Here is a 26,170-nt window from a genome sequence, read left to right on the forward strand (position 1 = left end):
CAAAAACTAGACCAATTAGCCTCCACTGGCCTTACGTGACCCGAACATCGTCTCCCACAGGGGTGAAAGGTCGCGTTAGCGCCAGCCGCAACTCCTCATAAAAACCCCAAATCAATCTGTTTAAAAACAAACCTAATCACCCGTCTACGTCTGATAAACACCCAAAAGTGGCAAAATTCCGCGAAAACATTGCCGATTCAACGAATTTTATGGCCGTGAACATCGCATGATCTCCATCCTGGTCGGGCGCCAGCGAGTTATTTTTCAGGTACGCCGGCACACGACGCGCTCGATTTTGTCAAAACAAAAACACATCGGATGATCGCCGTCTAGACGCAAGCGATTACGTAAAGCGTTTTTTAGCGGCTGCGATTGGCTGTTTCCAGTCGGTGGCAACCGGACGTGCCACTAGTCAAAACATCGCGCTTATCGCTTTTTTGTTGGAAATAACACGCTTGAGAGTCGAGGAGGCGACGAGTGCGTGGTACCTGGGCGCTATTGGCGGAGTTCAAGGTCGGGATGGCCGCGCGAGGGGAGGCAGGTGCGCGCGCTGGGCACCTGGTCGCGATTGGCGGGTGGCAAGGGCGCGATGGCGCCGGGCGGGGAGGCGCTTTTTTGTTGATAAGAGCGCCGAAAGTGATTAATTACGCGCGGATTATTCCGGACCGGAAAATTTGAGACCAATAAATAAATTGTAGATTAATTGGTGCAATTACTACGAAAAACAAACAAATAAGTTGATGGATATTGAATGACCCTAAAGCGAAGATTAATTGTTTTGGGGTTTTTGCCTTTTGCGAATTTATTATGACGTCTGTTGTCAGCACTTCTCCCTAAATCTATCTACGCATTTATTTATTTGTTTATTTATTTAAATATTAAATTATGGAGCTTTACATCTATATTAATGTCATTTTAACATAGAAAAAAATTGCTTGAAAGTTATTTCGGCAGAACTTCCCTAGCCCCTAAAGTACAGTCGAACAAATACAACTTCGAAAAATTATTATTTAATTCAGTAAAATGTTTAGAATTTCTATAATTGAGCCCTCTGATGTGTCAGAATTCAACATTTCTAGGTCTTCCAGATTTTTCACACTTCCTAGATATTTCCAGATTTTCTAAAATTAATAGATCCCAAGAGTCTTTAAATCGCTGAAATTTTTGGAATCTCTGGAATCTTTAGAATCTCTGAAATCTCTGGAATCACTGCAATTTTTTGTTTGGCAATAGTTTATTTAAATTTCTTAGAGGATAGTTCATTTGCCAAAATCACTCTTGTCTTAGCAGGAATTAGCCCCGCCCACCCATCCTCTCTTCTCTTAGCATATTACTTGAAACAATCTTGGGATTCTAGGTAATTTTGTTTGGAAAAAAATTAAAAATGCTTTGGATCCTCTAGGTCGCTTCTTATAATGATTTAATTAAATTTCTTAGAGGATATTTCATTTGCTGAAATCAGTCTTATCTTAGCAGCTAGTAGCCCCGCCCTCTCTTTTCTTAGAGCGTATCTCATTTGCCAAAATCAGTCTTATGTTAGCAGGTCCTAGCCCCGCCCACCCACCCTCCCTTTTCTTAGAAGTTATCTCATTTGTCAAAATCAATTTTATCTTAGCAGGTACTAGTAGCTGTCATAATAAGACTGATTTTGGCAGATGAGATATCCTCAAAGAGAAGAGATGGTGGGTGGACGGGGCTAGTTCCTGCTAAGATAAGAGTGATTTTGGCAAATGAGATAAGTTCTACGAAAACAGAGGGTGGGTGGGCGGGGCTAGGACCTGTTTAGATAAAACTGATTTTAGCAAATGAGAGACCCTCTAACAAAAAGAAAGGGTGGGTGGGTGGGGCTACTGCCTGTTAAGAATAATTTTGGCAAATGACATATTCTCTAAGAAAATAGATTTTTAGGATTTTTGTATTGTTTAGAGTCTTTGGAGTCTTTAAAATATTTGTCATGTTAAGAATACTTGCATTTTTTACAAATTATATATTATTTAAAACTTTAAAACAATCTTGAGATTCGAAGTATTTTTGTTTGGAAATAATTTGAAAGTGCTTTGAAGCCTCTAGTGCATTTTCTTTAATAATTTTATTAAATTTCTTAGTGGATACGTTATTTGCTAAAATCAGTCTTACCTTAGCAGGGACTAGCCCCGCCCACCCACCCTCTGTTTTCTTAGAACTTATCTCATTTGCCAAAACTGACTTTAGCAAATGAGATAACTTCTAAGAAAAGAGAGGGTGGGTGGGTGGGGCTAGTACCTGTTAAGAATGATTTTGGCAAATATTATATATATTTTCTTAGTTTCTTTTGGTTTTTGGGATTTTCGTAATTTGCAAAATTTTCAAAATTTCCAGAATATTCAGATTTTCCAGACTAACCCAATTTTTCAAATTTTCCAAAGTACACAAAATGACCAGAATTTCCATTTTCCAAAATGTCTAAAATTATCGGGCTCCAGTTAAACCTTTATACCACAATTTTGAAATTCAAGCTTTTCCAATATTTCCAAGACTTCTAGGTCTACCACATTTTTCCCACATTTTCTAAGTTTTTTCAGATTTTTTTTTTAATTTATGGATCTCGAGAGTCTAAATCTTTGGATTTTTTGGAATCTCAGGAATCTTTACAGTCTCAAGACCCGTAATACTTGTAGGATTTATAAAAATAAAGGAAGAATTCTTCAGATTTTTACAGTTTTTAGATTTTTAGGATTTTTGTATTGTTTAGAGTCTTTGGAGTCTTTAAAATTTTTGTCATGTTAAGAGTTCATGCGCTTTTTACAAATTATATATTACATATTTAAAACAATCTTGAGCTTCTAGGTATTTTTGTTTGGCAATAATTTAATTAAATTTCTTAGAGGATAACTCATTTTCTGAAACCAGTCTTATTTTAGCAGGTACTAGCCCCGCCCACCCACCCTCTCTTTTCTTAGAGAATATGTCATCTGCCAAAATCACTTTTATCTTAGCAGGTACTAGTACCGCCCACCCACCCTCTCTTTTCTTAGAAGTTATCTCATTTGCCAAAATCACTCTTATCTTAGCAGGAACTAGGAACTATTTTCTTAGACGGATCTCATTTGCCAAAATCAGTCTTATCCTAACAGGTACTAGCCCCGCCCACCCACCCTCTCTTCTCTTTGAGGATATCTCATTTGCCAAAATCAGTCTTATCTTGACAGCTACTAGCACCTGCTAACATAAAACAGATTTTGGCAAATGAGATCCCTCTAAGTAAATAGAGGGGGGTGGGCGGGGTTAATACTTGTTAAAATAAGTTCGGTTTTGGAAAATGACATACCCGCCCAGAAAAGAGAGGGTGGGTGGGCGGGCCTAGTTCCTGCTAAGATAATAGTGATTTTGGCAAATGAGATAACTTCTAAGAAAAGAGGGGGTGGGTGGGCGGGGCTAGGACCTGCTAAGATAAAACTGATTTTAGCAAATGAGATGCCCTCTAAGAAAAGAGAGGGTGGGTGGGCGGGGCTAGTACCTATTAAGAGTGATTTTGGCAAATATTATATATATATTTTTCTAGTTTCTTTTGGTTTTTGGGGATTTTCGTAATTTGCAAAATTTTCAAAATTTCCAGAATATTCAAATTTTCCAGATTAGCCCAATTTTTCAGATTTTCCGAATTACACAAAATGACCAGAATTTCCATTTTCCAAAATTTCTAAAATTATCGCGTTCCAGTTATACCCTTACACCCCAATTTTGAAATTCAAGCTTTTCCAATATTTCCAAGATTTCTAGGTCTACCACATTTTTCCCACGTTTTCTAAATTATTTCAGATTTTTTCTAAAATTTATAGATCTTGAAAGTCTAAATCTTTGGAATTTTTGGAATCTCTGCAATCTTTACAGTCTCAAGACCCGTAATACTTGTAGGATTTATAAAAATTAAAGGCAGAATTCTTCAGATTTTTACAGTTTTTAGATTTTTAGGATTTTTGTATTGTTTAGTTTTTGGAGTCTTTAACATTTTTGTCATGTTAGAGTTTATGCATTTTTTACAAATTATATATTATTTGAAACAATCTTGAGATTCTAGGTATTTTTGTTTGGAAAGAACTTGAAAGTGCTTTGAAGCCTCTAGTGTCTTTTCTTATCTTATAATGATTTAATTAAATTTCTTAGAGGATACGTCTTTTGCTGAAATCAGTCGTCTTATCTTGCAGGTACTAGCCCCGCCCACCCACCCTCTTTTTTTCTTATGGAGTGGCTTCTGCCAAAATCGCTCTTATCTTAGCAGGAACTAGCCCCGCCCACCCACCCTCTCTTTTCTTAGAAGTTATTTCATTTGCCAAAATCACTCTTATTTCAACAGGAACTAACCCCGCCTACCCGCCCTCTGTTTTCTTATAGTGTATCTCATTTCCCAATATCAGTCTTATCTTAGCCACCCGCCTTCTCTTTTCTTAGAGGGTACGTCATTTGCCAAAATCAGTTTTTTCTTAGCAGGTCCTAGCCCTGCCCACCCACCCTCTCTTTTCTTAGAGGATATCTCATTTGCCAAAATCAGTCCTATTTTGACAGCTACTAGCACCTCCTGAGAAAAAACTGATTTAGGCAAATGAGATACACTCTAAGAAAAGAGAGGGCGGGTGGGTGGGGCTACTACCTGTTAAGAGTGATTTTGGCAAATATTATATATATTTTTTTAGTTTCTTTTGATTTTTTTGAATTTTCGTAATTTGGAAAATTTTTAAAATATCCAGAATGCTCAGATTTTTCAGTTTAGCCCAATTTTTCAGATTTTCCGAAAAACACAAAAGAACCAGAATTTCCATTTTCCAAAATGTCTAAAATTATCAGGCTCCAGTTATACCCTTATACCACAATTTTGAAATTCAACATTTTCCAATATTTCCAAGATTTCTAGGTCTACCACATTTTTCCCACATTTTCTAAATTTTTTCAGATTTTTTTCTAAAATTAATAGATCTCGAGCGTCTAAATCTTTGGAATTTTTGGAATCTCTGGAATCTTTGCAGTCTCCAATATTTAAAAGATAATAATTAGGGTGTTCAAAACCCGTAATACTTGTAGGATTTCTAAAAATTAAACGACGAATTCTTCAGATTTTTAGGATTTTTGTTTTGTTTAGTCTTTGGAGTCTTTAAAATTTTTGTCATGTTAAGAGTTCATGCGTTTTTTACAAATTATATATTATTTAAAACAATCTTGAGCTTCTAGTTATTTTTGTTTGGCAATAATTTAATTAATTTTCTTAAAGGATAACTCATTTGCCAAAATCGGTTTTATCTTAGCAGGTCCTAGCCCCGCCCACCCACCCTCTCTTTTCTTATAGAGTATGTCATCTGCCAAAATCACTCTTATCTTAGCAGGAACTAGCCCCGCCCACCCACCCTCTCTTCTCTTTGAGGATATCTCATTTGCCAAAATCAGTCTTATCTAGACAGCTACTACCACCTGTTAACATAAAACTGATTTTGGCAAATGAGACACCTCTAAGAAAATAGAGGGGGGGGGTGGGCGGTGTTAGTACTTGCTAAAATAAGATCGATTTTACCCAACGACATACACGCCAAGAAAAGAGAGGGCGGGTGGGCGGGCCTAGTTCCTGCTAAAATAAGAGTGATTTTGGCAAATGAGATAACTTCTAAGAAAAGAGAGGGTGGGTGGGCGGGGCTAGTTTCTGCTAAGATAAGAGTGATTTTGGCAAATGAGATAACTTCTAAGAAAAGAGCGGGCGGGTGGGTGGGGCTAGTACATGTTAAGAGTGATTTTGGCAAATATTATATATATACATATATATATTTTTAGTTTCTTTTGATTTTTGGGAATTTTCGTAATTTGTAAAATTTTCAAAATTTACAGAATATTCAAATTTTCCAGATTAGCCCAATTTTTCATATTTTCCAAAGTACACAAAAAACAGAGTTTCCATTTTCCAAAATTTCTAAAATTATCAGGCTCCATTTATACCCTTGTACCACAATTTTGAAATGCAACCTTTTCCAATATTTTCAAGATTTCTAGGTCTACACATTTTCTACATTTTTTCAGATTTTTTTCTAAAATTCATAGATCTCGAGAGTCTAAATCTTTGGAATTTTTGGAATCTCTGGAATCTTTACAGTCTCCAAGATTTAAAAGATAATAATTAGGGTGTTCAAGGCCCGTAATACTTGTAGGATTTCTAAAAATTAAACGACGAATTCTTCAGATTTTTAGGATTTTTGTTTTGTTTAGTCTTTAGAGTCTTTAAAATTTTTGTCATGTTAAGAGTTCATGCGTTTTTTACATATTATATATTATTTAAAACAATCTTGAGCTTCTAGATATTTTTGTTTGGAAATAATTTAATTATATTTCTTAAAGGATAACTCATTTGCCAAAATTAGTCTTACATTATCAAATACTAGCCCCGCCCACCCACCCTCTCTTTTCTTAGAGAGTATGTCATCTGCCAAAATCAGCCTTATCCTAACAGGTACTAGCCCCGCCCACCCACCCTCTCTTCTCTTTGAGGATATCTCATTTGCCAAAATCAGTCTTATCTTGACAGCTACTAGCACCTGCTAACAAAAAACTGATTTTGGCAAATGAGATCTTTCTAAGAAAACAGAGGGGGTGGGCGGGGTTAGGACCTTCTAAGATAAGAGTGAATTTGGCAAATGAGATAATTTCTAAGAAAAGAGAGGGCGGGTGAGGCAAGTACCTATTAAGAGTGATTTTGGCAAATATTATATATATATTTTTCTAGTTTCTTTTGGTTTTTGGGGATTTTCGTAATTTGCAAAATTTTCAAAATTTCCAGAATATTCAATTTTTCCAGATTAGCCCAATTTTTCAGATTTTCTGAACTACACAAAATGACCAGAATTTCCATTTTCCAAAATTTCTAAAATTATCGCGTTCCAGTTATACCCTTACACCCCAATTTTGAAATTCAACCTTTTCCAATATTTTCAAGATTTCTAAGACTACCACATTTTTCCCACATTTTCTAAAGTTTTTCAGATTTTTTCTAAAATTTATAGATCTTGAAAGTCTAAATCTTTGGAATTTTTGGAATCTCTGGAATCTTTACAGTCTCAAGACCCTTAATACTTGTAGGATTTATAAAAATTAAAGGAAGAATTTTTCAGATTTTTACAGTTTTTAGGTTTTTAGGATTTTTGTATTGTTTAGTCTTTGGAGTCTTTAACATTTTTGTCATGTTAGAGTTTATGCATTTTTTACAAATTATATATTATTTGAAACAATCTTGAGATTCTAGGTATTTTTGTTTGGAAAGAACTTGAAAGTGCTTTGAAGCCTCTAGTGTCTTTTCTTATCTTATAATGATTTAATTAAATTTCTTAGAGGATACGTCTTTTGCTGAAATCAGTCGTCTTATCTTGCAGGTACTAGCCCCGCCCACCCAACCTCTTTTTTTCTTATGGAGTGGCTTCTGCCAAAATCGCTCTTATCTTAGCAGGAACTAGCCCCGCCCACCCACCCTCTCTTTTCTTAGAAGTTATTTCATTTGCCAAAATCACTCTTATTTTAGCAGGTCCTAGCCCCGCCCACTCACCCTCTCTTCTCTTAGAGAATATCTCATTTGCCAAAATCAGTCCTACTTTGACAGCTACTAGCACCTCCTAAGAAAAAACTGATTTAGGCAAATGAGATACACTCTAAGAAAAGAGAGGGCGGGTGGGTGGGGCTACTACCTGTTAAGAGTGATTTTGGCAAATATTATATATATTTTTTTAGTTTCTTTTGATTTTTTTGAATTTTCGTAATTTGGAAAATTTTTAAAATTTCCAGAATGCTCAGATTTTTCAGTTTAGCCCAATTTTTCAGATTTTCCGAAAAACACAAAAGGACCAGAATTTCCATTTTCCAAAATGTCTGAAAATTATCAGGCTCCAGTTATACCCTTATACCACAATTTTGAAATTCAACCTTTTCCAATATTTCCAAGATTTCTAGGTGTACCACATTTTTCCCACATTTTCTAAATTTTTTCAGATTTTTTTTTTAATTTATCGATCTCAAGAGATATAGATCTTTGGAATTTTTGGAATGTCTGGAATCTTTACAGTCTACAAGATTTAAAAGATAAAAATTGGGGTGTTGAAGACCCGTAATATTTGTAGGATTTATAAAAATTAAAGGAAGAATTCTTCAGATTTTTAGGATTTTTGTTTTGTTTAGTCTTTGGAGTCTTTTTTCTTCAAATTTTTGTCATGTTAAGAGTTCATGCGTTTTTTACAAATCATATACATATTATTTAAAACAATCTTGAGCTTCTAGGTATTTTTGTTTGGCAATAATTAATTTTCTTAGAGGATAACCCACTTGCCAAAATCAGTTTTATCTTAGCAGGTCCTAGCCCCGCCCACCCACCCTCTCTTTTCTTAGAAATTATCTCATTTGCCAAAATCACTCTTATCTTTGCAGTAACTAGCCCCGCCCACCCACCCTCTCTTCTCTTAGAGGATATCTCATTTGCCAAAAATCAGTCTTATCTTGACCTCTAGGAAAAGAGAGGGTGGGTGGGCGGGACTAGTGGGTGCTAAGATAAGAGTGATTTTGGCAAATGAGATAACTTCTAAGAAAAGAGCGGGCGGGTGGGTGGGGCTAGTACATGTTAAGAGTGATTTTGGCAAATATTATATATATATATTTTTAGTTTCTTTTGATTTTTGGGAATTTTCGTATTTTGTAAAATTTTCAAAATTTACAGAATATTCAAATTTTCCAGATTAGCCCAATTTTTCATCTTTTCCAAAGTACACAAAAAAAACAGAGTTTCCATTTTCCAAAATTTCTAAAATTATCAGGCTCCATTTATACCCTTGTACCACAATTTTGAAATGCAACCTTTTCCAATATTGTCAAGATTTCTAGGTCTACCACATTTTCTAAATTTTTTCAGATTTTTTTCTAAAATTAATAGATCTCGAGAGTCTAAATCTTTGGAATTTTTGGAATCTCTGGAATCTTTGCAGTCTCCAATATTTAAAAGATAATAATTAGGGTGTTCAAGACCCGTAATACTTGTAGGATTTCTAAAAATTAAAGGAAGAATTCTTCAATTTTTAGGATTTTTGTTTTGTTTAGTCTTTGGAGTCTTTAAAATTTTTGTCATGTTAAGATCTCATGCGTTTTTTACAAATTATATATTATTTAAAACAATCTTGAGCTTCCAGATATTTTGGTTAAGCAATAATTTAATTAATTTTCTTAAAGGATAACTCATTTGCCAAAATCAGTTTTCTGTTAGCAGGTCCTAGCCCCGCCCACCCACCCTCTCTTTTGTTAGAAGTTATCTCATTTGCCAAAATCACTCTTACCATAGCAAGAGCTAGCCCCGCCCACTCGCCCTCTATTTTCTTAGAGGGATCTCATTTGCCAAAATCAGCCTTATCTTGACAGCTACTAGCACCTGCTAAGATAAAACTGATTTTAGTAAATGAGTTATCCTTTAAGAAAAGAGAGGGAGGTGGGTGGGGCTAAGACCCGTTAAAAGTGATTTTGGCGAATATTATATATTTTTTTTATTTTCTTTTGATTTTCCAGATTAGCCCAATTTTTTTGATTTTCCGAAGTACACAAAATGACTTGAATTTCCACATTTTCTAAAATTTCAAAAATTGTCAGGGTGCAGTCAAACCGAAATTTTGAAATTCACTAAAATTTATAGGTCTCAGGAGTCTAAATCTTTGGATTTTTTGGAATCTCTGGAATCTTTACAGTCTCCAAGACTTAACAATAATCATTAGGATGTTCAAGGAATGCAGTGCTTTTAGGATTTATAAAAATTAAGGAAAGCATTTTTCCGCTCTTCACGATTTTTGTTTTCTTTGAAATCTTTGACATTTTAAGAGTTCACGCGATTTTTGGCAGTTTTAGAATCTTTGGGTTTTTGGAATACCTCTAGAATCTTTCAAGTATTCGAAACAGAATTTTAGTTTTTGACCCGTTAGATTCCTTAGAGTCTTTAGATCTTTTCCAATCTATGGAAATTTTGAACACTAGAATCTCTAGAGTGTAGAATCACTAGAATTTCTATAATCTTCAGAGCTATCAGATTTTCATATTTTTAGATACTTCAGTATCTCTAGAATTTTAAAATTTTTTAGATCTTTAGGATTTTTATCATCTTTCCAATTTTTAAATATTTGGAATCTGTGAAATCTTCAGAATTTTTGAAATCCCTGAAATCTCTAGAATTTTTAAACGGCCGGCTTCTTTAGCTTTTTTTAATTATTTGGAATTCCTGAAATCCTTGTAGTCCTTAGCCAAACTCACAACAATTGGTCCAGTAGTTTCAGAGATGGATACAGACACCAGACAAACAGACAGACGAAAATGGGCGACCACTTTTTTCGTACTCTAGAAGTCATGCCACGTCGAGAAAATATTAAAATGAAGTAAAAACGAAAAAACCGTTATTTTGTTTAAGTAATAACGCAAATAAATCCTAATAAGCGACTAAGTTCTGAAAAAACCACTCCAACTGCGTCAGCCTCCCAACGTCACTCCTTTTCGAAAACAACCAGATCGCCTGACTTCACTGAAAATAGTAAAACACCGATAAGAAAGGGTTATTTGTGTTCGGTGTGCGTTGATTTTGATAAGCTCTTTTATAAATATCGCCGGAGAAGAAGACACTCATCATTCGTTCAAGATCAGTGAGTGATAGTGATGTCTCGAAGAACCAGTGAAACGTACGCAGTGCCGCTCAAACCCTCCAACTTGGAGAAGAGCTGCGGCCAGATCTTCAGCAAAGGGCCAGCCCTCACCAGGGACATCTTCGAAAAAATGCAAAAGGACCGCAGACAAATCATGGGCTACGAAATCGAGACCAAGCAGCTGTGGCGTGAGTAAACTTTAACTCATTTTAACTAATTTTAACCAATTTTAACTAGCCTCCCCTACTGCCGCCATTACGACTAGCACGAGCGTCACGATTGGTCCATGTCGCAATGGCGGCTGCAGGGGTGGCGTGATCCATTTACTTATCGCAACGAATCGATTATTCTGCGAACGCTGTCTGCGTCAATATTTTTTTCACAATTGTTACTCCATCGCTATCTAATTTTCATTCAGAAAGTAGAAACGTTTTCCAAAGACCCGCGTCTAGACTGAAAGGTTATCTCCGTGTCAACCAAAACACAACCGAGCTTGTAATATCAAGCCTTATTAAGATATAAGTTCAAAAGTCGCCGTTTTTTGAAATCGATTAAACCTATATTTAGATAAAAATCCCGATAATTATAAAGTAACTAGTTTGACCTTCGCTGTCGCACTTACCTGCAATGTTTGTTATTAGTGTCCGCTGTTTATTTTACGAATCCCACCTTTTTTCAATTGTCTATTTATAATTAAAGTAAGATTTTCTGGAATTTCGCAGTCGTATGGCGAAATTCTCGAAATGTACAAAAAACCGGGATTTGTAGGTATAAGGGCTTGAATTTAGCCACTCTTGACTAAATTGTGTTTTTTAGTTCTGTCGGGGCTGCTTTTGTTGTTCATCTTGAGCACGACGGGGATGATTGCGATGTGGTTCACCGAAGCCTTCGACAATGTGGTTTTTTCGGTGAGTACCCCCACTCCAACATGGCGGCGAAGGGGAGGTTATAACCTCACTTTGTAGAATTTGGCGATTCGCCCCAACCAACAAAGCTTCAACATGTGGCAAAAACCCATCCCGAAGCCCCTGGCCAAGATTTACCTGTTCAACTACACGAACGTGCCCCAGTACGAAATCGGGAACGCCAAAAAGCTGCACGTCGAAGAATTAGGACCATACGTATACGAGTAAGCATGGCCTACTCTTTTCCACAATCACACTCACAAACTACAACTTTCCAGAGAAACTCTCGAACGGGTCAATATAAAAGTGAACGGTAGCCACCTCTCGTATCAGGAGCACCGCGTCTACAAATTCATGCCGGAATTATCCAAAGGGCGGAAACAAAACGACCGAGTAATCATCCCCAACATACCCTTATTTGTAAGTAGTCGGTTCGTTTGCCACCCTAGTCACACTCAAGTACGATTTTAGACCGCCGCCGCCCTCAATAAACACGCCCCTTTCCTAGCCCGAGTCGGTCTCTCCGGGCTACTCAACAGCTTGAACGCCCAACCCTTCCTGAGTCTACCAGCCGACAGGATCATCACCGGGTACGAAGATAACCTCTACGCCCTCGCGAAAAGCTACATGAAGCTACAAAACAAACACATGAAAGAGCGCTTCGGTCTCCTAGGCAACGTAAGTGACTTAACCCCTCCATTCCGACTTAACCAATCGCGTTACAGGCCATAGGCACCCGCGATGACGTCGTCACAATCAACAACGGCGAGACCGACATTAATCAAGTGGGAAGGTTTGAGCTAGTCAATGGTGAGTCAAACCTCAACCAATGGTCAACCGCCGAATGTAACGACTTTAGTTCGTCCACGGATGGCTCGATTTTTTCACCCAAATTAGTACGAAATAGGCGCCCTCTTCAGGTTTATTTGAAAGATATGTGTCGCCCTCTGACGTACGATTTCCAAAAGAAAGTGACAATACTCGATGGAAAAATCCCGGCTTATCGGTACGCCCTCTCGAATAAGGCGTTCGATAGTCCAGATAGGACCCCCTCGAATCAGTGCTATTGTGACTTGGACAACGCGTGCCCCCCTCAGGGGGTTTTCAACGCCACGTCGTGCTTCTTCGGGGCCCCACTTTTCATTTCCTACCCCCATTTTTATAACGCCGATCCGTCCCTAAAGCAGGCTGTGACAGGGTTAAAATCGTCACCGGAGTACGAAAGCTACATTGACTTGCACCCCACTTTGGGGTACACCATGTCAGGGAAAAATCGAATCCAAGTCAACGTCCAAGTCAATAAAGCCTTTGGGATCAGTCAAGTGCAGATGTTTGACGATGGGACCATCCTCCCGATCGCTTGGTTTGACTACTCCTTGGAAGACAAGACCCTTCCAGAAGACATGGTTGGGATCATTTTCCACTCCACTTTTACCCTACGGAGCGTGGAAATGGGGTTGAAATATGGGTGCCTACTCACCATGGGGGTGACCCTATTTTGTATTTTATTGGTCCTGAAGAACCGCTGGACCAGAAGGGTTAGGACGAGTAGCATAAGGCCGCTACGAACCGAAGAAGAACGGGTCTAACCCACAATATTAACCATTTTTCTGTGAAAAATGACCAAACTCCGTCCAAAATTTGGACAACTACGTCATAGTTGAACCAAGACTGAATTTCCACCATAATTTTTATATTAATATATATATATTTATAAATAAATAAAGCGTGTTATTTTATTAAAAAATCAAACCACTGAAGCAATGACATCACTAATTCAACTTTATTAACCCATTGGCACGTAAAAAAAATCACAATTTATAAAAGATAAAAAACTAACCTCTAAAAACTGGAATGATAAGCAGATAAAAACTTAACCTAAGTGTGCTTAAAATTTGTTCATTATAAAATACAAGCATCAAGCTTAACAGTACTTAAAAACTTATCTTAGGAATTCATTGAGCCGAATAAATAAAACTCCAATACTTTTCTATCACTCGATAATCACATCAATATGGCAATCTACCTACGTACTACATACGTACCGGCTTACAGCTCCGTGGTCATATGATTGGTCAAAGCTTGGACCCGCTTCGCGTTGCAGCTCTTGCACAGGACGTGCCCGTCGAGGGGGTAGCAGCCCCTGCCCTCGGCCTCCGAAGACAGCACCAGGCCGCAGTCCTAAGCAACAAAATTTAAAAAAAAATGTGTTGTTAAAATATCGATTACTTACTTCGCACTTGTAGCACTGGATGTGGAAGCTGTGGTCGAGGGCCACCACGCGGACGGTTTCCTCCTCGCCGGGCTCCGGCATGATGGGCTGTTTGCACACCCAGCACCTGGGGGCGAAGATCTTGTGGAAGTCTTCGATGCAGTGGACGCGGTTGGTGGCGTCGACTGTGAAGGGGATCCCGTCGAGGCTCTTGCCGCAGACCACGCAGCAGAAGCACTTGGGGTGGTAGGGCTTGCCGGTGGCCCGCAGGATGCGGTCTAGGATGGGCTTCTGGCAAACGCAGCACTTCTCCAGGGTGTTCTGGAGCGAAGTCGGGTTACATTTTCCAAATTAACGCGATTATAATTGTTTTTTTTTGGAAGAAAATGTGAGGTTATGTGGAACTAAAATGTGGTATTATCTAACTCGGAGGGTGTTTTAAGCAATTTTTGGGTCTTCAGAAGGCTATAGGCTCTAATTTACGTCGCATAATTAGAGTATATTTAAAATCAGTGCGACTTTTTGTGCTCGGACTAAAATTTGAGGTTATGTTATTAGTGAATTATCCAAAAATGTTCTAAATTTAACAATGTATACAGTTAATATTTGCCTATAAATATTAACAAAAGTTGGTCAATAATTATCTTGACAGAACTTCCCTCGCCCTTAGAGTACAACGACTATCCTAGCTTTTTCGGAAAATTTTTCGGAAGCGACAAGAAGTTAATAACAAAAAAGATAAAAAAAAAAAACGGGCGACAAAAAATATGACAAAACAACAGAAAAATTGCCTAAAAAAGATTAAAATAAAAAAAGGACAAAAAAAGCGACAAAATCTATCAAAAAGCGACAAAAATGGCGACTAAAACCGACAAAAAAGAAAAAACAACAATAAAAAAAGGAAAAATTTTCGAAAAAAAGCTACAAAAAGGGAGAATAAAAAACATGTCAAAAAAGCGGCCCAACAAAAAACACCAAAGAGAAAGGGGAAAAAAGCGAAAAAAAGCAACCAAAAAAAAAGACAAACAAGGTGGTACAAAAAAGACACAAAAACGAGGTTCAAAATATATGCGATGAAAAAGTACAAAAAAAAAAAAAAAACGAAAAAAGCAGACAAAAAAAAAAGATGAAAAAAGTGGACAAAAAGGGAATGAAAAAAGTGGATAAAAACGGCGATGAAATGATGGGACAAAAGAGCGATAAAAAGAGGACAAAACGCGAAGACAAAAGGGGACAAAAATGCAATGGGAAAAAATGGGACAAATGGGCAATCATAAGGGGAAAAATACAAAGAAAAGGGGGACCTAAAATGCGATGAGAAAAAGGTAAAAGAGCGATTAAAAAATGGAACAAAACGGCGATGAAAAAAGGGGTCAAAATTGTAATGAAAAATGGGTCCAAAAAGGAGCTGAAAACGGAAAAAATTGAAAAAACGATGAAAAAACAAGAACAAGTGAAGAAGCGATAGATCAAAAAAGGCAATGAAAAAAAAATGAGCAAAAAGACAATGAAAAGAGGGATAAAAGGAGATGAAAAGGGAGACAAAAGGGAAATGAAAAGGGGCACAAAGGAGACGAAAAGGGGGATAAAAGGAGACGAGAAGGGAGACAAAAGAAGACGAAAAGGGAGACAAAAGGAGATGAAAAGGGGGACAAATGGAGATAAAAAGGGAGACAAAAGGAGACGAAAGAGGACAAAAAAAAATTGAAAGGAAGAAAAAACGAGATGAAAACGGGGACAAGAAGAAATAAAAAGGGGGACAAAAGGAAATGAAAAGGAGGACAAAAGGAGACGAAAAGTAGGACAAAAAAATGAAAACGGAGACAAAAGAAGATGAAAAGGGAGGCAAAAGGAGACGAAAGGGGACAAAAAAGATTAAAAGGAGGCAAAAGAAAATGAAAAGGACCAGAAAACAAAAAAAAAAAACCTGGACAAAAGAAGATGAAAAGGGGGACAAAAGGAGATGAAAAGGGGGACAAAAGAAGATGAAAAGGGAGACAAATGGAGATAAAAATGAAGACTAAAGGAAATGAAAACGGAGACAAAAGAAGATGAAAAGGGAGACAAAAGGAGACGAAAGAGGACAAAAACAGTAAAAGAAGGGGGACAAAAAAAAAATGAAAAGGACGAGAAAACGAGAAAAAAACGGGGACAAAAGATAAAAAGGGGGACAAAAGGAGATGAAAAGGGAGACAAAAGAAAATGAAAAGGGGGACAAAAGAAAATGAAAAGGGGACAAATGGAGATAAAAAGGGAGACGAAAGGAGACGAAAGAGGACAAAAAAAATGAAAAGGAAGAAAAAACGAGATGAAAACGGGTACAAAAAGAAATGAAAAGGGGGACAAAAGGTGAGGAAAACGAGGACAAAACTAAATGAAAAGGGGAACAAAAAGAAATGAAAAGAGGGACAAAAGAAGATGAAAAGGGGGGACAAAAGGAGATGAAAAGGGGGACAAAAGGAGACGAAAAGTAGGACAAAAAAATAAAAACGGAGACAAAAGAAGATGCAAAGGGAGAAAAAGGAGACGAAAGAGGACAAAAAACAGTAAAAGAAGGGGGACAAAAGAAAATGAAAAGGACGAGAAAACGAGAAAAAACGGGGACAAAAAAAGATGAAAAGGGGGGCAAAAGGAGATGAAAAGGGAGACAAAAGGAGATGAAAAACGGGACAAAAGGGAATGAAAAGGAACCAAAGGAGATGAAATGGGGGACAAAAGGCGAGGAAAAGGGGGACAAAAGCAGATGAAAAGGGGGACAAAATTAGATGAAAAGGGAGACAAAAAGAAGATGAAAAGAGAGACAAGAGGAGATGAAAAGGGGAACGAAAAAATGAAAAAGGAGACAAAAGGGAGATGAAAAAGGGGACAAAAGAAGATGAAAAGGAAGACAAAAGGAAATGAAAAGAAGAACAAAAGAAGATGAAAATAGGAACAAATGGAGCTAAAAGGGGAGATAAAAGAAGATGAAAAGGGGGACAAAAGAAGATGAAAAGGGGGACAAATGGAGATGAAAAGGGGGACAAATGGAGATAAAACGGAGACAAAAGAAAATGAAAGGAGGACAAAAGAAGATGAAAAGGGAGATAAAAGGAGATGAAAAGGGAGACAAAAAAATGAAAACGGAGATAAAAGGAGAAGAAAAGGGGAATAAAAGAAGATGAAAAGGGAGACAAAAGGAGATGAAAAGAAGAACAAAAGAAGATGAAAAGAAGATGAAAAGGGGGACAAAAGAAGATGAAAAGGGGGACAAATGGAGATGAAAAGGGGGACAAATGGAGATAAAACGGAGACAAAAGAAAATAAAAGGAGGACAAAAGAAGATGAAAAGGGAGATAAAAGGAGATGAAAAGGGAGACAAAAAAATGAAAACGGAGATAAAAGGAGAAGAAAAGGGGAATAAAAGAAGATGAAAAGGGAGACAAAAGGAGATGAAAAGGGGGACAAAAGGAGACGAAAAGTAGGACAAAAAAATAAAATCGGAGACAAAAGAAGATGCAAAGGTAGACAGACAAAAGGAGACGAAAGAGGACAAAAAAAATTAAAAGAGGAACAAAAGAAAATGAAAAGGACGAGAAAACGAGAAAAAACGGGGACAATAGAAGATGAAAAGGGGGACAAAAGGAAATGTAAAGGGAGACAAAAGGAGATGAAAAGGGGGACAAACGGGGGATCAAAGGAGTGGAAAAAAAGGACAAAAGGCGATGAAAAGTGAGACAAAAGGAGATGAAAAACGGGACAAAAGGGGGACAAAAGCAGATGAAAAGGGGGACAAAATTAGATGAAAGGGGAGACAAAAAGTAGATGAAAAGAGAAGCAAAAGGAGATGAAAATGGGGACAAAAAAATGAAAAAAGAGACAAAAGGGAGATGAAAAAGGGGACAAAAGAAGATGAAAAGGAAGACAAAAGGAAATGAAAAGAAGAACAAAAGATGAAAATGGGAACAAATGGAGATAAAAGAAAATGAAAAGGGGGACAAAAGAAGATGAAATGGGGACAAATGGAGATAAAAAGGGAGACAAAAAAAGAAAATGAAAAGGGGCACAAAAGATGAAAATGGAGATAAAAGGAGATGAAAAGAGAGACAAAAGGAGACGAAAAGGGGGACAAACGGGGGATCAAAGGAGTAGAAGAGGACAAAAGGCGATGAAAAACGGCACAAAAGGGGATGAAAAGGAACCAAAGGAGATGAAAAGGGGAACAAAAGGCGATGAAAAGGGGGACAAAAGGCGATGAAAAGGGGGACAAAAGGAGATGAAAAGGGGGACAACAGGAGATGAAAAGGGAGACAAAATAAAAATGAAAAGAGACAAAATGAGATGAAAAGGCGGACGAAAAAATGAAAAGGGTGACAAAAAGAGATAAAAGGTGGACAAAAAGAAATGAAAAAAGGGAAAAAATGAGAAGAAGAGAGACAACAGTGGCTGAAAAGGGGGACAAAAGAGGATGAAATGACAAAATGAGATGAAAGGGGGGACGAAAAATGAAAAGGGAGACAAAAGGGAGATGAAAAAGGGGTCAAAAGAAGATGAAAAGGTAGACAAAAGGACATGAAAATGGGGACAAAAGGAGATGAAAAGAAGAACAAAATGCGATGAGAAAAAAGTAAAAGATCGATGAAAAAGTGGAACAAAACGGCTATGAAAAATTGGACAAAAAAGCGATGAAAAAATGGGACAAGGCGATGAAAAAAAAAAGGGGACAAAATTGTAATGAAAAAGGGGTTCAAAAAGTAGACGAAAATGGAAAAAATTGTAAAAACGATGAAAAAGATGGCAATGCAATAAAAAGGTCAAAATACGATGAAAAAAGGGGACAAAAAAAGTAAACAACCGAAAAAAATGCTGTGAAAAGGGGATGAAAAGAGGGACAAAAGAAGATGAAAAAACGGGACAAAAGGAGATGAAAAAGGTCACAAAACAAGATGAAAAGGGAGACAAAAGAAGATGAGAAGGGAGACAAAAGGAGACGAAAACGAGGACAAAAATAAATGAAAAGGGAAACAAAAAGAAATGAAAAGGGGGACAAAAGAAGATGAAAAGAGAGACAAAAGGAGATGGGAAGGGAAAAAGGTAAAAAAGCGATGAAAAAGTGAAACAAAACAGTGATAAAAAATTGGACAAAAAAGGCGATGAAAAAAAGACAAAAATGCGATGAAAAAGGGACAAAAATGCGATGAAAAAAGGGGACACAAAAGGGCGACGAAAAAATGCGATGGGGCGATGAAACTGCACAAAGAAACAAAAAAGACGCATAAGAAAAAAATTTTAAATGGGAAAAAAATGGCGACTTAAAAAATACAAAAAAAAAAAGAATAAAAACGACATTCAAAAGCGGGTACAAAACGAAGGCAAAAATTGCCAAATTAAGGAAAATGAAACAAAAATGGCGGAAAAGGGGGGACAAAAACCGTGTTATAAAATGTGACAAAAAATGCAACAAAAAACAAAAAATCTATTAAAAAAAGGGAAAAACGCTATAAAAATTCATAGAAAAGCGACACTATAAATAAGAAAAAGTGACAAAACAAAAGTAATCAAGTAATTTACCATATTTACACCAACTTTAAAACATTTGCAAGATTTTAAAGCAGTCAGTTTAATAACTTCCAAATTAAGACAGTCAGATTGAAACCGAAGCCCTACGTAGTAAAAGTTCCCGACTTTTTAAATTTACTTACTTAACTTACTTATAGGGCTGTAATTAATTTATCTCGAGTACCCAGAATCTAAATTTGTTTCAAAATAACAAAAATTGCTGTTATTTTTCCGTTTATTTGGGAACAAAATAAAATGTGAGGTTATGTCATTACTGAAAGAGTCGACATTATTCACATTATCAAAACACTCAAAGCCATTATGAGAACCTTTAAAATCTCCCACATCAAATTCAATGAGAAACATCAATACCATAATTTAAAACCACGATTTTGTTCCTTTTATTCCAAGGTTTACAACAAAAAGTGAGGTTATATGATTCAAACTTTCTAAAATTAGAAACCTATAAACCCCACTGGCCTTCCTTTATCTCTGAGCAATAACTTTGTTTATAAACAAGCATGATAATCAAAAATCTTTTAGTATCGGGGTCAAAAAGTGAGGTTATGTGTAGTCCCATTTAGCCATATTTGTTGTGTTCAAGTTCACAAACCACATTACGTCACTCACCAAATAATCTTCCTCGCAGTAAGGATTCCCATCGAGCGCATAAAACGGCTTCCCTTGTAAATTAATAGCGCAGTGGTGACACGTGAAGCATTTAGTATGGTACAACTGATCCATAGCGGTACAACCGCTATTCTCTCCGATGATCTTATCCCCGCATTTCACGCACACCCCGTATACATCCTGATCCTGCTCGTTATCCATCCCCTGCACCAGCAAATCGGTCAAACTGTCCACCTCCTGGAGCTTATTCACCTCCATCCGACTCGGTGACTGACCGGGGGCATTCACGTCCATCCGACTGGCCGACTGGCTGGGGCCCGTCATGGTACTAGTGTTACCGCTCACGTAGGGGGCGTATAGAGAGTAGTTCGACCTTGAGGACATCTGACTCGGGGGGCGCGGGTTGATGGGCTCGTAAATCGACTCGTACGTTGAAGATGACTGCGGAACGAAACGTCGTGAAAAGGGGTCCTTGTGCGGCCAACTTCGTTCGTTTAAAATGAGCGTATATACTGTTGTTCAATTTATTTGGAACAACCATATATAGTCCATGCGAATGAAGTTGGCCACGCACGAATGTCAGACCATCTGGCCACCCTAGACTTAGAATTACCTGAGACATAGCCCCATATCCATACAAAGAATCAGAATCAGCGTACTGGTTAGCGAAAAACAATAGACACAAGCATTAGTCATGTTACGAAGCTTAAGCCAAAAATTCATTAATTCTCCAATCCAATACCTGCGATCCTAGACTGTAATTGAAGTCCTGGGGGCCCGGCTGAGTGGCCCTCCTCAACTCGCTGTAGCTCGAGCTGACCGGGCTCGGCGGCGGCAATAAATCCTCCGGGGGCGGCGGCAGATTGGTGTTGATGGTGCACGGGGCGTAGTCACCCAAATTGCCGCCCATATCGAGCGGAGGGGGAGGCGGCGGCAAGTCCTCTACTCAACGACCAATCAGACAACAACATATACACAAGTCACGCCTTACCTCCGTTAGCGTAGGCGTTGCCGGAGGGCGGGAGGTTGCTGTAGACGTTCCCCTCCCGCGGCGGGTGGACCAGATTGCTGTAGATTAGGCCGTCCTGGTTGCGCGATTGGCCCACCTGGATGTTGCTGTAGGTCACGTGGTCGGGCTTCGTATACGGCTTTGGCGTTAGATTGGTGGTTTTGATGTTCTGGGGGCGGGGCAAGTTGGCGTAGTTGGAGGAGTTTAGTGGGAGGGTGGGGGCGTTGGAGTAGGTGCTTTGGGGCGGGAGGTTGGAGTAGAATTGGGTGGTCTGGAGGCGGGAGGAGTAGGAGGGTTCGACGGTCTGTTTCAGGGGGTACGACTGAGGTATCTGAAACAGGACTGTCGTGATTAATCTGCGCTCCTTTTTTGCATAACTAATTTTTTTTTTTTTATTAAAACTTTTTTTGTTTTTTTTTTTTTAAGTTTGTATATGAAATTAGATTATTGTCACTTGCATCAGGATTGCCACCAGTTTCGATTCTACAACAAAAATCACTAGATTGTTCTATAGAATTATGCATTCTCCAAATAATATCTCCCCTGTGGTAAACTGTCAACAATCAAATTATATTTTAAGCCGTTTATTTTAGACACAAGTAGTTTAAATTAAGGTTAGAATCAATTTTTATGTTGGTCACACTGATGCGTAACTGACAAGTATGACATTAATCTGTCATTTTTGACACTTTAGTTCTACATCAAAAGATGGCTGCCTTTTTAACCAAAATCCTGCTATTGGTTTCAGAAGAGATAATTAATCTAAATTCTGTCTAGATTTTTAATTTGGATAATTAAATGTCACTTACGTCAGGCTTGCCACCAGTTTCGGTTTCATAAAAAAAATCACTAGATTGTTCTGTCGAATTTATGGATTTTCCAAATAATATCTCCAGTGGTAAACTGTTTACAATCAAATTATATTTTAAAACGTTTGTTTTAGACACAAGTCGTTTAAATTAAGGTTAAAATGAATTTTTATGTTGGTCACACTGAAGCGTGGCTGACAAGAATGACATTAATCTTGTCATTTTTGACGCATTTAGTTCTACGTCAAAAGATGGCTGCCTTTTTAAGCAAAATCCTGCTACTGGCTTTGGAAGAGATAATTAATCTAAATTCTGTCTAGATTTTTGATTTGGATAATTAAATGTCACTTGCGTCAGGCTTGCCACCAGTTTCGGTTTCATCAAAAAAATCACTAGACTTGTCTATAGAATTTAGGGATTTTCCAAATAATATCTTCCCTGTGGTAAACTGTCTACAATCAAATTATATTTTAAGCCGTTTATTTTAGACACAAGTCGTTTAAATTAAACTTAAAATGAATTTTTATATTGGTCACACTCATGCGTAACTGACAAGTATGACATTAATCTGTCATTTTTGACACTTTAGTTCTACATTAAAAATGGCTGACTTTTTAAGTAAAATCCTACTATTGGCTTCAGAAGAGATAATCAATCTAAATTCTGTCTAGATTTTTCATTTGGAGAACTAAATGTCACTTGCGTCAGGCTTGCCACCGGTTTCGGTTTCATCAAAAAAAATCACTAGATTGTTTTACAGAATTTATAGATTCTCCAAATAATATCTCCCCTGTGGTAAAGTGCCTAAAAATCAAATTACATTTTAAGCCGATTATTTTAGACACAAGTCGTTTAAATTAAGCTTAAAATGAATTTTTATGTTGGTCACACTGATGCGTAACTGACAAGTATGAGATTAACTGTCATTTTTGACACTTTAGTTCTACATTAAAAATGGCTGACTTTTTAAGTAAAAATCCTGCTACTGGCTTTAGAAGAGATAATTAATCTAAATTCTGTCTAGATTTTTGATTTGGATAATTAAATGTCACTTGCGTCAGGCTTGCCACCAGTTTCGGTTTCATCAAAAAAATCACTAGATTGTTCTATAGAATTTATGGATTCTCCAAATAATATCTCCCCTGTGGTAAACTGTCTACAATCAAATTATATTTTAAACCGTTTATTTTAGACACAAGTCGTTTAAATTAACCTTAAAATGAATTTTTATGTTGGCCACACTGATGCGTAACTGACAAGTATGACATTAATCTGTCATTTTTGACACTTTAGTTCTACATCAAAAGATGGCTGCCTTTTTAACCAAAATCCTGCTATTGGTTTCAGAAGAGATAATTAATCTAAATTCTGTCTAGATTTTTAATTTGGATAATTAAATGTCACTTGCGTTAGGCTTGCCACCAGTTTCGGTTTCATCAAAAAAATCACTAGACTTGTCTATAGAATTTAGGAATTTTCCAAATAATATCTTCCCTGTGGTAAACTGTCTACATCAAATTATATTTTCAGTCGTTTATTTTAGACACAAGTAGTTTAAGGTTAGAATCAATTTTTATGTTGGTCACACTGATGCGTAACTGACAAGTATGACATTAATCTGTCATTTTTGACACTTTAGTTCTACATCGAAAGATGGCTGGCTTTTTAAGCAAAATCCTGCTATTGGCTTTAGAAGAGATAATTAATCTAAATTCTGTCTAAATTTTGATTTGGATAATTAAATGTCACTTGCGTCAGGCTTGCCACCAGTTTCGGTTTCATAAAAAAATCACTAGATTGTTCTGTCGAATTTATGGATTTTCCAAATAATATCTCCAGTGGTAAACTGTTTACAATCAAATTATATTTTAAAACGTTTGTTTTAGACACAAGTCGTTTAAATTAAGGTTAAAATGAATTTTTATGTTGGTCACACTGAAGCGTGGCTGACAAGAATGACATTAATCTTGTCATTTTTGACGCATTTAGTTCTACGTCAAAAGATGGCTGCCTTTTTAAGCAAAATCCTGCTACTGGCTTTAGAAAAGATAATTAATCTAAATTCTGTCTAGATTTTCGATTTGGATAATTAAATGTCACTTGCGTCAGGCTTGCCATCAGTTTTGGTTTAATTAAAAAAATCACTAGATTGTTCTATAGAATTTATGGATTCTCCAAATACATCTCCCCTGTGGTAAACCATCAACAATCAAATTATATTTTATGCCGCTTATTTTAGACACAAGTCGTTTAAATTAAGCTTAAAATGAATTTTTATGCTGGTCACACTGATGCGTAACTGACAAGTATGACATTAATCTGTTATTTTTGACATATTTAGTTCTACATCGAAAGATGGTTGCCTTTTTAAGCAAAATCCTGCTATTGGCTTCAGAAGAGATAATTAATCTAAATTCTGTCTAGATTTGTGATTTGGATAATTAAATGTCACTTGCGTCAGGCTTGCCACCAGTTTCGGTTTCACCAAAAAAATCACTAGATTGTTCTATAGAATTTATGGATTTTCCAAATATATATCTCCCCTGTGGTAAACTGTCTACAATCAAATTTTATTTTAAACCATTTATTTCAGACACAAGTCGTTTAAATTAAGCTTAAAATGAATTGTTATGTTGGTCACACTGATGCGTAACTGACAAGTATGACATTAATCTGTCATTTTTGACATATTTAGTTCTACATCAAAAGATGGCTGCCTTTTTAAGCAAAATCCTGCTACTGGCTTCAGAAGAGATAATTAATCTAAATTCTGTCTAAATTTTGATTTGGATTATTAAATGACACTTGCGTCAGGCTTGCCACCAGTTTCGGTTTCATCAAAAAAATCACTAGATTGTTCTATAGAATTTATGGATTTTCCAAATAATATCTCCCCTGTGGTAAACTGTCTACAATCAAATTATATTTTAAGCCGTTTATTTTAGACACAAGTGGTTTAAATTAAGCTTCAAATGAATTTTTATGTTGGTCACACTGATGCGTAACTGACAAGTATGACATTAGTCTGTCATTTCTGACATATTTAGTTCTACATCAAAAAATGGCTGCCGTTTTAAGCAAAATCTCTTGCTATTGGCTCACTTGCGTCAAGCTTGCCTACAATTTCGGTTCCATACAAAAATCACTAAATTGTTACTATAGAACAGAATTATTAAATTATCTACAAATTCTACAATTAAATTATACTTTAAGCCGCTTATTTTAGACACAAGTCGTTTAAATTATGCTTGAAATTAATTTTTGGGTTGGCCACACTGGCATGTAACTGACAAGTATGACACTAATCTGTCATTTTTGACATAAATTAGTTCTACATGAAAAGAGAAAGTTATTGAATATGAAAGTGGAAACAATTCTAAAAGGACACACTGGCGCTCTTACAGTCATCAATTTCTAGGTTGCATTGAGCACAATGACATTTATAGCCCCCATATGTCTGACCATTGATAAAACATTATAACAAAAAAAAATACCTGTGGTTGCGGTTTCTTGGGTTTTGGAGGGACCGCAGGCCCTATTTTCTTCCCCAGAGTCCCAGTCCCTGCATTAGACCCCAGCTCACTCTTGTTGAGTAGGGCCAGTTCGGCCAATTGTTTGTCCAAGTCGTTCATCCTGAAATGAACTCACTAACTAAAACTTTTCCACAAACGAAATGCGACAAATGCGCACTCAGTAAAGATAACGTAATTACTTCGATAATATAATTCCTTAAAAATGCAACTCAATTAAACAAAGTGAGGTTATGTTCCCCAATTTCCCCAACACACCGCAAATTCCCCAGAACTCCTTACCCTGCGTCACTATCAACCAAAACTAATCACTTTACGCCCTATTTTGATTCAGTTTTTCGTCAAATTCCACGAATTCGGGTGTAAACCCGAAAATGAACACTTCGCTGCAATGACAAATCGAGCAGTTGACCAACTCGACACTCGTCACAACCGACCCCCAACAAACCCAAAACTTGAGCGGGCGATTGTAGCCGTTGTACTGGACAGACGCAAATAAATCAACGTTTTGACTGCATTTTTATGGTACTTCTTGAAAAAAGAATGCAAATGACCTCACGGACGCAGTCAATTAAGCGAAAACCGGAAATTCCAGCAAAAAGTGCGGTTTCGGCCGTGTCAAATTTGACAGCGCAGGGCCGGACCGCCGAATTTCGCACACCCAGACTCACCTGTTTTCGCAAAAAGGGCTTCAAAAAATTGAAAAACGGTCGTTGCTAGATCACTACCCACAAATGAATCACTGCATGCCTCCACTATCTCGTTCTTTAAAACTTTTCGTCTGTGACTCACGTTCCAGTTGGTAAGTAGTAGGGACATGACCTCACCCAAACAATGTAACCACCCAGAACAACAAAATTATCTTTCTTACAATAACACGGC

The 26,170-nt window shown here is 37.1% G+C and overlaps 2 protein-coding genes across 5 annotated transcripts; one reads left to right on the forward strand and one right to left on the reverse strand.

Moving 5' to 3' along the window:
- Positions 1–10,633: 10,633 nt before the first annotated feature.
- On the forward strand, positions 10,634–13,289 carry LOC135140376 (scavenger receptor class B member 1-like). Its single transcript, XM_064070875.1, has 6 exons — positions 10,634–10,846; positions 11,475–11,566; positions 11,624–11,787; positions 11,842–11,983; positions 12,035–12,241; positions 12,289–13,289. The coding sequence occupies exons 1-6, from the start codon at positions 10,672–10,674 to the stop codon at positions 13,150–13,152; spliced, it is 1,644 nt and encodes a 547-aa protein (XP_063926945.1). The 5' UTR covers positions 10,634–10,671; the 3' UTR covers positions 13,153–13,289.
- A 38-nt stretch (positions 13,290–13,327) lies between these two features.
- Positions 13,328–26,049, reverse strand: LOC135140377 (lipoma-preferred partner homolog). Of its 4 annotated transcripts, none has more exons than XM_064070877.1 (8): positions 25,960–26,049; positions 25,253–25,391; positions 20,932–21,280; positions 20,683–20,882; positions 20,554–20,598; positions 19,941–20,381; positions 13,797–14,096; positions 13,328–13,744 (listed from the first exon to the last, which is right to left on the reverse strand). In XM_064070877.1, exons 2-8 carry the CDS (start codon positions 25,388–25,390, stop codon positions 13,613–13,615), a joined length of 1,605 nt encoding a protein of 534 aa, XP_063926947.1. In that variant the 5' UTR covers position 25,391; positions 25,960–26,049; the 3' UTR covers positions 13,328–13,612. The 4 variants fall into 4 exon arrangements, with proteins under 4 accessions (XP_063926947.1, XP_063926946.1, XP_063926948.1 ...); XM_064070876.1 differs by lacking the exon at positions 25,960–26,049 and adding an exon at positions 25,571–25,734; XM_064070878.1 differs by lacking the exon at positions 25,960–26,049 and adding an exon at positions 25,471–25,562.
- Positions 26,050–26,170: the final 121 nt, after the last annotated feature.

The sequence above is a fragment of the Zophobas morio genome, unplaced genomic scaffold (assembly GCF_036711695.1).
Source record: "Zophobas morio isolate AGI-343-1 ecotype UQ-CSIRO unplaced genomic scaffold, CSIRO_AGI_Zmor_V1 ptg000040l, whole genome shotgun sequence".
NCBI classification, from domain to species: domain Eukaryota; kingdom Metazoa; phylum Arthropoda; class Insecta; order Coleoptera; family Tenebrionidae; genus Zophobas; species Zophobas morio.